This window comes from Sitophilus oryzae, unplaced genomic scaffold (assembly GCF_002938485.1).
Source record: "Sitophilus oryzae breed Bouriz unplaced genomic scaffold, Soryzae_2.0 scaffold_1582_pilon_pilon, whole genome shotgun sequence".
NCBI lineage: Eukaryota > Metazoa > Arthropoda > Insecta > Coleoptera > Curculionidae > Sitophilus > Sitophilus oryzae.
The window spans coordinates 843,930-860,989 of NW_022146261.1; the positions used below are offsets into that span (position 1 = coordinate 843,930).

General features: G+C 33.7%; 1 protein-coding gene across 1 annotated transcript in view; it reads left to right on the top strand.

Moving 5' to 3' along the window:
- Positions 1–16,347, top strand: part of LOC115879571 (1-acyl-sn-glycerol-3-phosphate acyltransferase gamma-like) — a 38,568-nt gene extending 22,221 nt beyond the window's left edge. Inside the window, exons 4-6 of the mRNA XM_030896466.1 lie at positions 9,868–10,206; positions 10,278–10,497; positions 15,306–16,347. Coding sequence (XP_030752326.1) covers positions 9,868–10,206; positions 10,278–10,497; positions 15,306–15,400 — 654 coding nt within the window. The 3' untranslated portion in view covers positions 15,401–16,347. The remainder of the gene's footprint in view (positions 1–9,867; positions 10,207–10,277; positions 10,498–15,305) is intronic.
- The last annotated feature ends 713 nt before the right edge of the window (positions 16,348–17,060 follow it).

Genomic DNA, 17,060 nt, shown 5'->3' on the forward strand with positions numbered 1-17,060 from the left:
TTCTTGCGGAAGTGTACCATTTTAATTTATTGATTTATTTATTTATTTAGCGTATGGCGTATTAAGATACAAAGTACGTATATGACAAAAAGAAAGAAAAAAAAATACAAACGAACATTTAACAAATTAATATAATCTATTGATTCTGCAGTTGCCAGTAGGAAATCTCGTCTGACGTTATAAAGGATATATACACTTCTCCAGTAAATTAACGCACCACAAAAAAATAACCAAAAGTTTAAGTTAAGTTTAAACCACTTATCCGATTTGGACGATTTTTTTTGAATGATAGGTTATTCGTTCCACAATGTTGCTATACTAACTGTATTTTGATAGGAACCCTTTTTATACTAATACCGGGTGTAGCAATTATAACGTGTTTTTTTAATAAAATTTGTGACACCCTGTAGAGCTGATCAGTTACAGTATCAAATTAAAAAATTTTTATCAAGTTAAAATTTTTTAAAAAACAACATTTTATAGGATGACATGATTTAATATTGGTTTTAATTAACATTTTTCCATTTTACTCACTAAAGTAAGTAGCAGGCTATGGAAAAACACGGATTACCAGTAAATGTCAAATAGAGATGCTAGTTTCTGTGCAAACTCGTAGCTGGGCTGAAACTTGTTGCTGAGCTCTCTGAGCTGAGTTTGAAGGGTCCGAGCTGTTACGAAACGTTGTAATGTTGAGAGTTTTAAAAAACGTTCCTGAATCGGATTGGTTTTTCGATTCCTGCCTTGTCCCGGCCTGCGACAATTACTCCCAGTATCTCTATACCGTTGTATAACTCGTGAAATGGTTGAGTGAGTTACATTAAATCGTTCACCAATTCTTCGGTAGCTCCAACCTTCCTCAGACAATATTAATGCTTGACTACATTCTTCGCCAGTAAGATTTCTTGTTTCACGTGCACGTTGCATATTTTTGATATAATAAAAGGACGAAAACGACTGACACTGACAACAAGCATCTCTATTTGACATTTACTGGTAATCCGTGTTTTTCCATAGCTTGCTGCTTACTTTAGTGAGTAAAATGGAAAAATGTTAATTAAAACCAATATTAAATCATGTCGTCCTATAAAATGTTGTTTCTCGTGTAATAAGGAAGATAATGGAGTAAATAAAAAAACAAAATCTAAAAAAAAGATAAGGCTAAAATGTGATTTCAATTTTAACTTGATACTTTAACTAATCAACTCTACAGGGTATCACAAATTTTATTAAAAAAACACGTTATAATTGCTACACCCGGTATTAGTACCGTATGATCGAATAAAAACGGCGTCAGCGATGGCTATGAAATGAAGATTGCTGTCATTTTATATGTAAACGTATGATGAAAATGTCATCGATCGTCATTTCCAAGTCAACTGGACGCCATTTTTTTCGATCATACGGTATAAAAAGGGTTCCTATCAAAATACAGTTAGTATAGCAACATTGTGGAAAGAATAACCTATCATTCAAAAAAAAATCGTTCAAATCGGATAAGTGGTTTTGACAAAAACTTAACTTAAACTTTTGGTTATTTTTTTGTGGTGCGTTAATTTATTGGGGAAGTGTATATATATAAAAGATATCATATATATATATTTTTTTCCTTTCTTGGGTATGAGGTTTTAATTGAAAATGGAAACTTTTTTTTTATTATGCGACGTTTCGCCTCATCATGGTGGGCTTTCTCTGGCACTTTATTCTTGAAGCCGCAGCCGCCTTGCTACCACCAGTCTATATAGAAGAATGATCTCATCATTCTTCTATATATATGATCATCATTCTTCTATATAGACTGGTGGTAGAGAATGGCGGCTTCTATATAGACTGGCGGCTTCAAGAATAAAGTGCCTGAGAAAGCCCACCATGATGAGGCGAAACGTCGCATAATAAAAAAAAAGTTTCCATTTTCAATTAAAACCTCATACCCAAGAAAGGAAAAAAATATATACTGTGGCGGACAAAAGTATGGAAAGATTTTTTATTTCCTATTTTATCTCGCTCAAACAAATAATACAGCTTAAATATTTTCGTATGCTAACAACCGCATAAATATATCAAATATTCACAAGATAGTTTTTTATTCTATCTACGTTGTTTATTTTTTCCAACATATTTTGTTTACGCTTCGGACAAAAGTATGGAAAGCTTTTTCTTGTTCATATTTTTGCTGTTGTGATCGATTTGTTTAGTTTGATTTTATTGCAAAGGCAAGCAACATATTGTTAAAAATGGGTAAAAATAAGTTTTTGTCTGAGGACTTACGCAACAGAGTTATAGAGTTAAAAAATAGAGGTGTTAAACAGTGTACAATTGTCAAATCATTAATGATTTCAGAAGGAGCAGTTTCGAAAATTTTAAAAAAGTATCGAACATTGGAGCTACAACTAACCGGCCAAAATCGTCCCCGAAAAACCACCCATTTTATAGAAAAATCCATTAAAAAGATTTCTCTAGCAGACCCACACAAATCTTCTCGGCAAATAAAAGAGGAAATCTGTGACAATTTCAATATCAATGTTACTGATCGCACGCTTGTGTGAGGTAGGACTTCTGGGAAGAGTGGCCGTTAAAAAACCTTTGCTCTCAAAATGAAATCGGAAGAACAGAATTCGGTGTGCTCAAAACCATTTAAATTGGACATCTCAAAATTGGAACACAGTGCTCTGGAGCTATGAGAGTAAATTTAAAATATTTGGTTCTGATGGTAAATCATTTGTGAGAAGGCCAGTAGGTAAAAGATATGATGCAAAGTACCAGAAGCCATCAGTAAAGCATGGTGGTGGTAGTGTTATGATCTGGGGGTGCTTTTCTCAAGCTGGGGTTGGTCCGCTAGTATAGATATATAGATATAGTAGTATATATATAGATATAGTAGTATAGAGGGAAAAATGGATCGCTTTATGTACAGGGACATTCTTCAAAATAACATGTTACCATTTGCCGAAGAAGAGATGCCCCTAATATGGAGATTCCGGCAGGACAATGATCCCAAACACGCGTCACGATTGGTAAAAAATTGGTTTGTGGAGGCAAACGTGGATGTTTTGGAATGGCCTTCTCAGTCGCCAGACTTAAATCCAATTGAACACCTTTGGGAGCATTTAGAAAGAAAAATTCGATTAAGGGCTATTCACAATGCAACAGATTTGTGGGAAATACTCCAAGATGAATGGCAGAACATTCTTTTGCAAAATTTGTCAAAACCTTCTGGATTCCATGCCAAGAAGATGTAAAGTAGTCCTTCAGGCCAAAGGTTACGAAACTAAATATTAGATTTTAGGATTTGTTTCTTTATAACATTTTCTTTCCATACTTTTGTCCACAGTAATTTTTATGTTTTTTAGTAAAAGAAAAATAAGAAATTATTTTTGAAAATTAAAACTAAATATCCATAAATTACAAAACGTTGTTTCATTTAATATATTTAAAATAAGTTTAAAAAGAAAGTTACACAAAATATTTTAGAAAAAAAATCTTTCCATACTTATGTCCATCACTGTATATGATATAATTTAAAGGTTTAAGAAAAAGAAAAAAAAATAAACTCTTATATATAAAAGTATATAACGTTATACATTCCTTCACGATATGTTTGATGGTCTGATTTTTGCCGCACTCGCAGGAGGGGCTTGGACTTTTGCCCCATTTGTGTAAAGTATAGGCGCATCTGCCATGCTGCGTTCTAATTCTATTTAGCGTGCACCAGGTTTTCCTTGGTAAGTCAAAACCGAGGTTAAAACCTAGTGGTGGATTGGTGATGCATGGCATGTCAGTTTTGTTTCGACGTCCATTCCTGGTACCAAACGTCGGTGATGCTCGATTCGTCTTCAGTTATATTTAGTGCGGTTTTGGTGGGTGTTTTTCTGGATCGGAGGCGGTTGTGGTTCACATCCTCGATGTCTGTATGGATCGGTAGTTCTCTGTTGTCCAGTATACAGAGCGTGTATGCGGACTTGGGGGTGGGATGTGACTCAGTACTGGAAGCCATTCTGTGAGTGTGGATTTAATAACACCAGCAATCATTCTCATTGTATTATTGAGCTGTGCGTCTATTTTGTGGACCTAACCTAACCATACCGAAGCACAGTATTCGGCAGCTGGGTAGACGAGACACAGAGCTAGACGAGATCCAGAGCCCAGAGCTCTAGAAAATGAAGTATCCCAAGATGTCCCGCACAATTTTTGTATTATATTGTTTCTTGTTTTCAACTTCTCTGCTGTTTTTGATAAGTGCTCTTTAAACGAAAGTGTTCTATCGAGTGTAACACCTAGGTACTTTGGGTTTTTATTATGTTTGAGAGTAGTGTTTTCAAACTGGACATTGAGTTCCCTATTTGCGAGATTGTTATTCAGGTGAGAGCAGGATACTTCTGTTTTGCTAGCGTTTGGTTGGAGTCTCCACTTCCTAGAATATTTCCCTAACTTCTCAAGATCAGCCGTTAAAATTTCCTTTGCTTCCTCGAATGAGCCGCATCTTAAATAAGTCCCCAATCGTCGGCATATCCATGTTTTCTGGTTTCCTAGTTTCCAAACCTAGTTTCGGGCATATCTGAGATGTACAAGCTGAACAAAAGCGGCGTGAGCACCGCTCCTTGAGGTAGACCGTTCTTAAGTTTCTTTGCAGAGCTTGTGTCAGATCCCATTACGACTTGAAATATTCTGTCGTTCAGCTTGTTGTCAAGCAGTCGTGCTGTTTCTTTGCACGGAATCATTCGCAGAAACTTATATATCATGCCTTCTCGCCACACTGTGTCATAAGCTGCCGATAGGTCGATGAAGGCGGCCGCCGTTTTTTGTTTTCTTTGGAACCCTGCTTCTATGTGTGTGGTGAGGGAAAGAACTTGGTCAACACAACTTCGTTTCGGTCTGAAACCAGCCTGTTCTATTGGGATTTCGTCAAAGATTTTTTGGCTTATTCGATTATATATGATGCGTTCGAGCAGTTTGTAACTCACAGATAGCAGTGCTATGGGTCTATAGCTTTTAGGCGAGTCTACCGGTTTACCTGCTATTGGTGATAGGTTGCTCCGAATAGGTCGTAGTTGGGTATTTTGCCCCTTTTTTGCAGTTGTTCTGATTGGCAATGTGTTTCCTGAATGGCAACTAGATCAATATTGCTATTCTTTAAGAGTTTAGATAAATATTATATACTGAATTTAATATGGATTTACTTAACTTACTATAACTGAATTTAATATGGATTTACTTAAATATCTTCGAAATAAAAAAATGAGCAATACAAACATCATAGTGGGTGATATAAACATTGATTTGCTCTCAGACGATGACCTGGTCGACGAATACAAAAATATTCTATCAACATTCGGTTATACCGTATGATCGAGAAAAAACGGCGTCAGCGATGGCTATGGAATGAAGATCGCTGTCATTTTATATGTAAATTTATATGGGAAATGTCATTGATGTTCATTTCCCAGCCAACTGGACGCCGTTTTTTTTCGATCATACGGTATATCATATATTAATTCTGTTACTAGACCTACAAGCAATAGCTGCCTTGATCATATATTTGTGAGAAGCGCTTTGAGTAATGATGTTTTCTCTTCATGGACAATTGATTATGGAATTACCGATAATTTACCTGTTACTATAACACTGAATAACGATAAACTGTTTGAATATGAAGAGCAAAAATCAATTATAAAAAAATATATAAATTATGACACCTTGCATAAAGACTTGAAGGCTGAGAATTGGTTAGACATGTATGAACAGAATAGCATTGAAAATAAAACAATGATTTTCGTAAATAGACTACAATATTATTTAGAAAAAAATACACATAAAGTAAAACAAAAAATAGGACATCTAAAAAAACATAAACCATGACTAGGCCCCGAACTACTGCCTTTAATTGATGAAAAAAATTAAATATATAAGCAATTAAAATATGCTACTAAAGACAACGCTCTTCAAAAAAAATATAAGACATTAAAAAACCAATTAGATAAAAAAAATCGAAACAAAATTATTTTTCTAGTCTAATAGAAAACAACAAGAACTGTTCTAAATTGCTCTGGGAAAGCATACAAAAGATTTCAAACAAAAAAAAAAGCGAAAATAAAAATTGAAACAATTAGAACCGATGACAATGTGATGGTTACTGATAAGGCGGATATTTGTAATATCTTCAACGATTATTATTCCGAACTGGGTGAAAAATATGCTGCTCGTAGAGAAAAACCGATTAACTTTAAAGAAAATCTCAGTACAATAAAAAACGGCATGTATCTATTTCCATGTACCAAAAATGAAATTAAAATATGTATACAACAGCTAAAAAATAGAAAGGCTCCAGGATATGACCAAATAACGGTAGAAATGCTTAAACGTATCTCCGAAAAAGTAACTGACCCATTGTGTTTTTTAATAAACCAGTATTTTGACTTCGGTATATTCCCGGATTGTCTGAAACTTGGAATTATTACACCAATATATAAAAGCGGAGACAAACTAGATATTAATAATTATAGACCGATTTCTCTTATTTCAAACATTTCAAAGGTCGTTGAAAAAATAATTAAATCTAGAGACGGTAATTTTCTTGATAAATTTAATATATTGTCTAGTTGTCAGTACGGATTCAGAGAGAAAAAGTCAACGGAAGATGCAATTCTCAGTCTGGTTACAAAATTGCATCGACATTTAGATTCAAACACGCCAGCGTTATGTATATTTCTCGACCTATCAAAGGCATTTGATACCGTTTGCCATGAACATCTGTTAAATAAAATGAAAGAATATGGGTTGCGGGGTGGTATAAATAATTTGCTTCAAAGTTATTTATCAAATAGAAAACAGCAGGTAAAGATAGAGAATATTTGCAGTAAAAAAAAATGTTGTAAAATACGGGGTTCCACAGGGAACGGTTTTAGGGCCATTATTGTTTAATATTTACGTAAATAGTCTTATGAGTACGCCCACTAAAGGAGAAATTATAAGTTTCGCAGACGACACGGTGGTACAAATGATATAAAGTGTAGTAATAACAAAAATAGTTTTAAAGGAAAAGTTAGGAAATGGGGGCTTACGACCAAACCAAGACAGTTTTTTCATGACATTATCGACAATATGACTGTGAATATCAGTGTGAGCGATACAGCGAAACATTAAATTTAAAATTGTTTAAGTGTGTGTCAATTCGTTGATGTATATTTATCGCATGTTAGTTTTCGTTTTTTTTTTAATAAATTTGGTTTACTGTTTATTATATTTATAATGAATTATGTGTCTATGATATTGATGTATAGATGCAATATTCTTGTTAGGTGATAAGGATTATTTAAGCGTGTGTGTGTGTACACATATTATATGTGCTTTAGTGCGTTTGTTTGTGTACACATGCATAAAATTCCACGTACAAATCTGCATCAAGCAGATTTCAGTGGTCGCGCACCCAGTTTGTTTTGTAGTTTTTAGATGTGTTTACAAGTAAATTCTATTGTATATTATATTATTTTTTGCAAAATAAACTTATATTATTATTATTATTATTATTATTGGCTTTTTGAGTAACTTATACTCTCTATGTTTATATGACAAACTCGGACACAGGGTCCAAGGTTTCTGGTCAACAAGCTCTTAGAAGAGCTGTTTTTTAATTTTGGTATGGTCAAAGAATGCATAGAGAAGCTGAATAAATTAGGCAAAGAAAACAAAGTCCTCCTACACTGGGTGCCTGCTCACCAAGGGATAGAAGGCAATGAAAAAGCAAATAATCTAGCTAGGAAAGGAGCGAACACTCCACTAACTGGACCAGAACCATTCTGCTTTCCAAGTGGTAACCAACTCAAGGCGGAACTCAAGAACTTGGAAGATTCCATCCGCAACCTGGAATGGAAATCTTGCAATGGTCTAAGACACTCGAAGAAGTTTCTGAGGGCTTATGATCAAGAAAAATCACAGATCTTTCTGAGTAAGAACAATCTTCGGATTGTCACGGGGTTTTTAACAGGACACTGTCTCCTCAATGGACACCTCAGTAGATTGAAACTAAGAAGAAACGGCGAATGCAGATTCTGTGGGAAAGATGGGGAAACACCAGTACACCTCATCACTGAGTGCGCCGAGACGACAACCATTCGTGCCATGAATTTTGGTACGACTGATATTGGAGATGGAGAACTACCCTCTATAAAACCGTCCCAGATACTCGCTTTTGTCAAAGCCCTGGGACTGTATGATGAGTTATGATTCAAGAAAGGGGGACACAATGGATCTGTAAGGTCGAAGTGATTAACCCCCCTCCCACTCATTCTAAATTCTAAAATTCTAAATTCTAATTTTGGTAGCATTATGGTTTTGACTTTGATTTAGATGGTTGTTTAAGTGTCTAAAGGTCGATTTATAGATTGAAAACGGTGCGGTTCGACGTTGCGGTTGCGATTATTTCTATTGGCTATTACTAACGTTTCAAGGTCAACGTTCCTGTCGAAGTTAAAAGTTGGTTAACTTTTGACGTAAAACGTCAACCGCAACAACAACCGAAAAATTTAATATCAACAAAACATCCTGCGTATAAACGAACTTTTTACCGATCGTAACGTCGAGCGTCGAACCGCAACGTTTTCAATCTATAAATCGACCTTTATGGTCAGGAGAACCTTCTTGGTTAGGTTAGGTTAGGTTATTAGTGCATTCACCAAAACACCTGTGCAGATTCATCTGGATATCAACGGTGACCCAGTAGAGCAAGTGTCTTCATACAAGTATTTGGGGTGTATTGTAAATGATCAATGCGACCCGAAGAAAAAAATTAGAAGCCGCATAGAACAGGCTAGAAAAACATTTATAAATATGAGACAATTTTTCACAAGGTCAGATTTGAGTTTGGAGCTACGGGTACGCATGGTCAGATGCTACATTTTTTCAGTTCTCCTGTACGGGTGTGAGAGTTGGACTCTTGACATATCGTTAGAAAAAAAAACTAGATGCCTTCGAAATGTATATTTACCGCCGTATATTAAGAATATCATGGGTCCAAAGAGTTTCAAATGTGGAGGTTCTTAATCGAATGATAAAACAGAAAGAACTCATGCTTACCATCAAAGAAAGAAAAACACGCTACATAGGCCACATAATGAGGGGTATGAACGTAATGAAAAAGTATGAACTTCTCAGATTAATAATTGAAGGCAGGGCAAAAGATCTATCGGCAGACGCCAGAATTCCTGGCTAAAGGACATTCGTAGATGGTTTGGTTGCTCATCAATCGACATATTTCGTATGGCTGTATCTAGAATGACGTTAGCTATTTGGATCGCAAACCTTCGAAAGGAGACGGCGTCGTAAGAAGAAGGTTATTAGTCTAACGGCCAATAATTGCTTGTTCATTTAGCGTTATCCAGGGTGCACCACGGGGAGGCGAACTAGCTTTGCACACCATATATTGATAAAACATAGCAAGAGTTGAAAAGTACTCGGCAATTGAAATTCGTAAACAGACGCGTTTTAGCTTACAGCGTATTTTGATTGCTTTGGTTAGGTTTGTTTTGGTTTGTTGGTTCGTTTTTGTTTATTTACGTTTTTTCTCGGTACGGTATTGATGTCTAAATTACAGTATCTACTAGGTTAAGTTCATAACTACACAAGAAAAGTGTTTAGAATGTTAAGCAGGAACACGTTTTCCTGTAACTTATTTTAGTTATTCTAAGGTCGGAAAAAAGAATGATGCATGAAATTTTTATGATTTTGTGTTTGGGGAGGCTTCTATATACTGGATGTTTTATTGTTTTTTTAGTGATTTCAAGTAAAAAAACTTTACCCTTCCTAAGGCCTGTAAACGATATATGTATACAGAATACTTATTAGAAAAAATATAAATGTTTATATTAATTATTTTAGCTACTACTTTTTCCTGAGGGAACGAGGTTCACAGAGAAAAAACACCAAATATCCTTAGAATTTGCTCGAAAAAATAACCTCACAGAATTGAAATATCATCTTTTGCCAAGAACAAAAGGCTTCACTGCTAGCTTGCCATCAATGAGAGGCAAAGTTCCCGCTATTTACGATACACTAGTGGTTTTTAGCGAAAGCGACCCTGTATCTCCTACCATGACTAATATGCTGTTTGGTAGAACTGTCACTGCACATATGTATATTAAAAGAGTTCCATTAGATGAAGTGCCGGAAGGAGTCCCCGAACAAGAACAATTTTTAAGAGATATGTTTTTAAGAAAAGTATGTATATTTTTTAAACTTTTAATTTACTTTGTCATGACTTATTTGTTTTAAACAATTTCAATTTTTAGGACAAAATGAAAGAAAGTTTCATTAAGTCTGGAAATTTTTTCACTAATTCAGGAGTAACACCTGTAGAGCCATGGATACCTGAAAGACGGATTTGGCCCGCAGTTAATATGGTATTTTGGCTTTTTAGCATTTTGGTACCAATGCTTTACTACCTTGTAACGCTGTTCTTTAGTGGTCAGCTTCTTTATTTCTTTATTGGCGTGGGACTTATTTTAACATGTAAGTATACATAGAAAAAACTATATACTTTAAATCTTATGTTTATAACATGTACTCTGTATCATAACCTTCATATACAGGGCAGAGTAAACGATTTGTGTCGTCCCAATTGATTTGTTTTGCATAAATAATAGTTTTATCAGAATAAAGATGAAAAAAGGCATGCACAATATTTAAAGAAGGCCTCCATTCTTGACGCGTGTCAAGAATTGACGTTTGACATGTTTCGCTCATACGAGCATTATCCATGCCTAGGAAACTTTTATGGAAGTGACAGGTTGTAGCCGATAGTCCAGTACTAGACGCACGAGGGGGCGCAATTAGCAAAAAAAATACAAAATTTAAAATTTTACTGATGATGCTTGTATGAGCGAAACACGTGTCACTATTTAACTTAATATAAACGTTGAGACCGCGAGACTTTTTATACGTTTTTTTTAATACACAATATTATTAAAAAATAACATTTTATTTTTATCACGTGAAACTGAATAATTTACTAATATTATCGCGTGAATAGCATTCAAATGTAGACTTAAAGCATTAATTAATTTAAACTACAGCACCAGATCAATAAAATAATATCCAGACAATCAAATTAATGTCCTAAAATTGTGGTAGCAACCATTGAGCAATTAGCAATAATATATCTTGTAAAAAAGAGTTTGCAAATATAAAAATGTGAAAACCACACCCGTATATCGACAAGTTTTTGGAAAATCTATTATGTGTGATAAGGGTCGATTTTATTAAAGTTTAATAAGAAATATTTGTAAAGAAATTGACCAAACATATTTCAAAAATATGGATATCAAAGAGAATTAACTATTATCTTAAGCAATTTGTAATGCAATTTTCAACACAGTTTCAATAAATTATAATTTAAAAAGGGTTCTTTGTAAGGGAAAATTAACATTTTCTAACTTTAGAAAATTGACTTGATTCTTGTTCTTTGTTACCAATTTTTAAAAAAATTAAGTATTTAAAAATATATGACTGAAGATATATGGGCACATTTACCCAAGTCAAATATCATCTAAATCAATTTGTGATGGGAAAAACCGATTAATTTCAATAATCGAGCACTCGAGTTTCAAACGATTTCAATAATCGAGCGATCGTTCGAGCAAAATATCACTCGCATTTAAAAATACGGTTTTTTGCCTGTCGCTTGTTGTACTCGTAACGCCAAGCAGAATGTTGCGTGCGCAGAGCACATATTCTTTTGGTGATGAATGGCAAGTAGCAAGTGACGAGCGATGATTAATTCGTTTGATTTAGTTTATTTCAAAGCATTGTCGATGTAGGTCGTATAAATTTTGTCACTCAGATACGCAACGGATAATGTCGTATAAATTTGCTACTGCAATAAATAAATAAATAAATAAATAAATGCCTTTATTGTCAAAAAATTTTTCAATTTGTAGACAAAGGTAAACTAACAAACAAAGTAAAAAAACGAGGTACACAGACAAACAAACAAAAGATAATACAAAACATTATACAAATAATATTGTCAGTCTTATTGTTAAAATAAACATTTATAAATGTTTATAATGTCAAAGAACAAAAAAATAAAAATAATATTCAAAAATATTTAGCTAGTTTATAGTAAAATATCAATGACCTCTAAATAAATTCATTTCGATGTCATTAGTAAATATAGCAATAGCAAACATTAGACCAGTGTTTACAAGATCAAATTTGATTTTCAAAATATACTTCATTTACGGCGTAGAAAGCCTTGTCTAGTAAATAAGAGTTCAATGCTTTGCGAAATGAAAAAAAATGATGTTATGGATTTGATTTCAAATGGCAGGTGATTGTGCATTTTTTCGAGTTGTATAATATTGAACTTTTAACTAACTCTGAGCGTGGGGTAGGTAGATAAAGATCTTGCTCCGCGTTCCTGAGTGGATAAGTGTGAGATGGCCTTTCTTGAGAACCTGATACATGTTTACGTATTAGGCAAACGGATTCAAATATAAATAAGGAAGGAAGAGTCAATATTTTTAATTTTTTAAAAAGTCCCGGCAATGAGTTCTGCTGTTTAGTGTTCTGTGTTCCCAGTGAATATCGAACAGCTCTCTTCTGAGCCTGAAAATGCGGTCAAATTGAGTCCCACAACACGTACCCCAGTATGGAAGGGCATACCTGAGGTGCGACTCAAAAAGTGCATAATAAACAGTTCTAGCCACTGACAAGTTAAGCTCCTTAGAAACAGACCTTAATGCAAAACAGGCAGAGCTCAATTTTTTCTGACAAAGCTTCGATATGTATGTCCCATTTCAGAGAATTGTCCACAACAAGCCCCAAGATCTTTACAGATTTGACGACGTCAATGGTGGTGTTGTTAAGTACAAAAGGCTGCAACGAGTTTTTATACGACAAAAGCTTTAGTTTTAGAAATGTTGAGACTCAGGAGGTTCGAATCGCACCAAGATTTAATGGTGATTAAGTCATTTGATATAATCCTATGAAGTGCCGTGATGTCCTTGTTGCTCCAAGTGAAGCTAGTGTCGTCCGCAAAAAGACATATTTTGCCACTGATGTTTATGTTAGCAATGTCGTTAATAAAAAGAAGAAACAAAATAGGGCCTAGTACTGAGCCTTGTGGTACTCCGCATTCTATTGGCTTGCTAGAAGACAACGTGGTATCCACCCTCACAAGTTGACTTCTGTTGCTCAGATACGACTTAAACCATTCGAGAGAGATGATCCCTGAACCCATAGTGCTGCAGTTTATTAATTAAGATCTTATGATTTACACAATCGAACGCCTTAGAAAAATCACAGAAAATTGTTGCTGTAGAATGATGGTTGTTTAGGCTGGAGTAAACTTTATTAAGGAGGGAAAACGTAGCGTCATTTGTGGACTTGTTGCTTAGAAATCCAAATTGATATTCAGTAAGTATTTTGTACTTAAACAGAAAAGATACCAGCCTTCTTTTAACCAACCTTTCTATGATCTTAGATAGCGTTGGAAGGAGTGCAATTCCCAATGATGTTTATTTTGAGATTTTGAGCAGGTTCAGCCGAAGAAGTTAACGAAGCTTGGTTTAAGGATGTTGAGGTTGAATGATGAAATCGGTGGTTCCTAGTTTTTCTTTAACATAATGCGCAAGTTGATTCGCTGTGTAAGGAGGTGGAATTCTGGACACCACCACATAATTCCAGTCTTCTCTTATGGCGGCCTTAGGAGGTTGCGATGACACTGTTTCGGGTGAAACTATTTTTTTGGCAAATCTATAAAATCTGTACTATTTTGGTGATCTATAGGGCCCGTCTGCGTTGAAATGGATTTTTTCCTCTGCATATTATGATTGGTACAGGTCTTATCCCCTTGTAACAAGCTTTTCCAATGTGAGCGACATTTGTTTAACGCTCTGCCTAAGGTCAGCCATTTCCTTCGCCATTTCTTCCTTAAATAGGTCATGAACTTGGACTTTAACAGACCCATCATGGTTGTCCATTAAAATTGATGATAAATTGAAGGTGTCTTGCTTTATCTCATTTATTGACTTAAATAAGGATTCTTGTGTGGTATCTGATATCCTGGATATGTCATCAATTTTCTTGAGTAAAATTTTCCACTTGGAATCGTGGTCACTCAGCATGTCATACATTTCAGTTATGACTGGAAAAATGTCCATATTTTTTATTTATACATATTATATTTATTAACAGAATCCTAGTGCTTTGATGATTTCTGGTTGGACCTGGCATTCTTGAAGCTGTGTAATTCTATCATGAACATATTTTAATGTAGGGGAATCGCAGACAGTGCAGAAAAATCTAACATTGTGGTACTTTTGTTGACATAGCACCTTTGTTGTTGCCTTATCCAGTCCTGTACAGGTCATACAAAAACTTCTTCGACACTCTCCACTACAGCGAACCTTATAACTGTCCTTTAGGATTTTTTGACAAGAATCGTATAAATTCAGCCATAATAATGTAAATGATTAATAATATTAATAAAAGTCGATGACAGCTGAATAAAATTCGAAAGTATAAACAAGCTAAAACTCACGCACAGCGGAAACAAGTACGCCGAAAAATTATCAATTAATGTTGCAAAAAACTAACACAAGTAAACAAAGTCAAGTTTAAACGAACAGTGAACTTAGAGTTGATTTCGGGTCAGAAACAAAAACAAATCAAAACAAGTCAAATCAAAACAAAACAAACGTTCAATAACCGGCAGACAAAACGCACGAACGGTAACACAACCTTATCGTACGACTGCTAAACTGTTACTGAATGTATGTAGAAAATTCGTTCAGGTTTTTATCGAGTATGTCACATTAAATCGGATTTCAATTTATTTCATTCTAGAATCGCTTGCTTTCGTCGCTCGTTCATAATCAAGCGATGTCGGTTATTCCAATAATCGAGTACCCGACCGAATTTTTGCTCGAGTTATCCCATCACTAAAATCAATAAATAAAAAAAGTCGCATATATATCTGTGGCACTGTATGTATATCATCGATAAATACATACTTTTAGATAAAGTATTATTTGTTCTCTTGTGTGTCATGCTAAAATATGGATGTGGTGTTTCATTTAAAATAATTTGTCTGCTGGAGTGGCAGTTCAAAAAGTAATGCCGCCAGTTGAAAATTCCTTAAAAATATATAAGAAGTTTTACTTAAATCTTTTCTAAGAAGACTTAAAACTTTACTATTTCAGCCTTTACTTAAAACTTACGATTTTTTCTATCTCGGAATAAATATTTAAAGATCACAGTAATTTTTGTAGGTATTGTTGGACTTTAGTCAACATAACTTCATCTTTTATTTTCAGTTTATATGCTTCTAAAACAAACAATTTCTATGTCTGAAACAAAACATGGATCGGCATATGGTACTAAAGTGAACATACAGAATAAAGAAGAATGATTTCTATGTTTTGGAAAGAAATGCAGATGAGAGAGTAATGAGTAATTTTTAGGATATTATTTTTTGTAAAACTTACTTTTTTGTTAAAAAATTAAACCTATTTCTGCAAATAGCACTATGTAATTTATATATTTTGTAAACTAAATTATGTGCCAAAAATTAACTTATTATTATAATTATATATTCTTTATGGGTAATTGTGTTTGGTTAAGGATTTTGGGAGTTATATGTAAATTTCTCATTAATTGGTTATGGCTTTCCTTTAGATGAAATACTGCTGTTCTCGGTCATATTTACGGCCGCAATTTAGAAATTAAAAAAATAAAATAAATCAGGTTTCAAAGCAAAATTTTGAAAATTAAATCAAGAAAAAATGTCTATTGCATTATAACTTTGCAACAATGAAACTACAGAAGTCCAAAGATATATGGCAAACTATATATACTCGTATGCGTACCTTTTTAATAACTGTCATATAAAGTTATGTACGATTTTGTACATAGCGCAAAACAAGTGGAGTCAAGATACATATAGATTAAGCATGATCAGCATTTTAAGCTGCAGCGTAACAAACAAAATGCAAGTGAAAATTAATAAATATCTACTTATAGAAGCAGCTAATAATGACAGATTATGTATCGTATAAACTTATATATGGAAAAGACTCAACTTAATTATTATATTTAGATCATTAACAATTATGTAGTATATTTGTTAATTAGTTCCAACTTAAAATATTAAAATTTTATTACTTACCCTTGATAAAATTATATTGTTAAATAAATCCGTACCAATATTTTATGTAATTTTATGTACTTAATTTTGTGAAATAAATTTAAATATCATTATGTTTTTGTATATCCATAGTTAAATATGTATTTATTGGTCTGTTGTAATAAAGATATCTATAGACGTATTATCATAGATTAAATGGTTCTTTATTGTAAGAGGTTGTTTATTTTCCAAATACCAAATTCATGAAAAATATTTTTTTTTATAATTTTTACATAATAGGATTTTTCATTTTTTTTTATTTATTTGAGCAATTTTGTTTTTTATATACAGGGTGAGTTTCCTACGATGTTCTATATGGGTATCTCGGAAACTACTGGAGATAGAAAGTCGGTTAAATGGGGAAAGAATTGCAGTTTTGTGGGGTCATAAATATGCGCCTTTCAGATTTTTGAAAAAGTTCATGGCTTGCTAGATATTTCGAAAAAAACAAATTTCGGCTATTTTAAAAATTGTCCCTAATTCCATTATAAGCTATTTTAGACAAAAAGTTTTCAGATAAAAGTTGTAGATAATCACATCCTTAATGAGACTGTGCTCTCCGTTTTTTCTAAAGCCTCTCATTTCTGGCATATGACACAAACATAGGTTTTTTTAAATGGAAACCATAGTTGGCCATGACTTCATAAAAAGCGCCATTTTTTAAGCTTTTTAGTGATATAAGCTATAATATCTCTTCTTCGAAAAATTACTGAGTTATAGCCAATTCTTATAATTTGAGACAATTTCACTTAGCCATGGAAACTCTTGTATTTATTATTTTATGATGGAAACAAGTTCAATCGCCATTGCTCTCAGAAATGTGAAGCTGTCACATCCAAACTTTGCAAATTAAAATAAACGAAAATTGTAAATATGAATTTTTAAA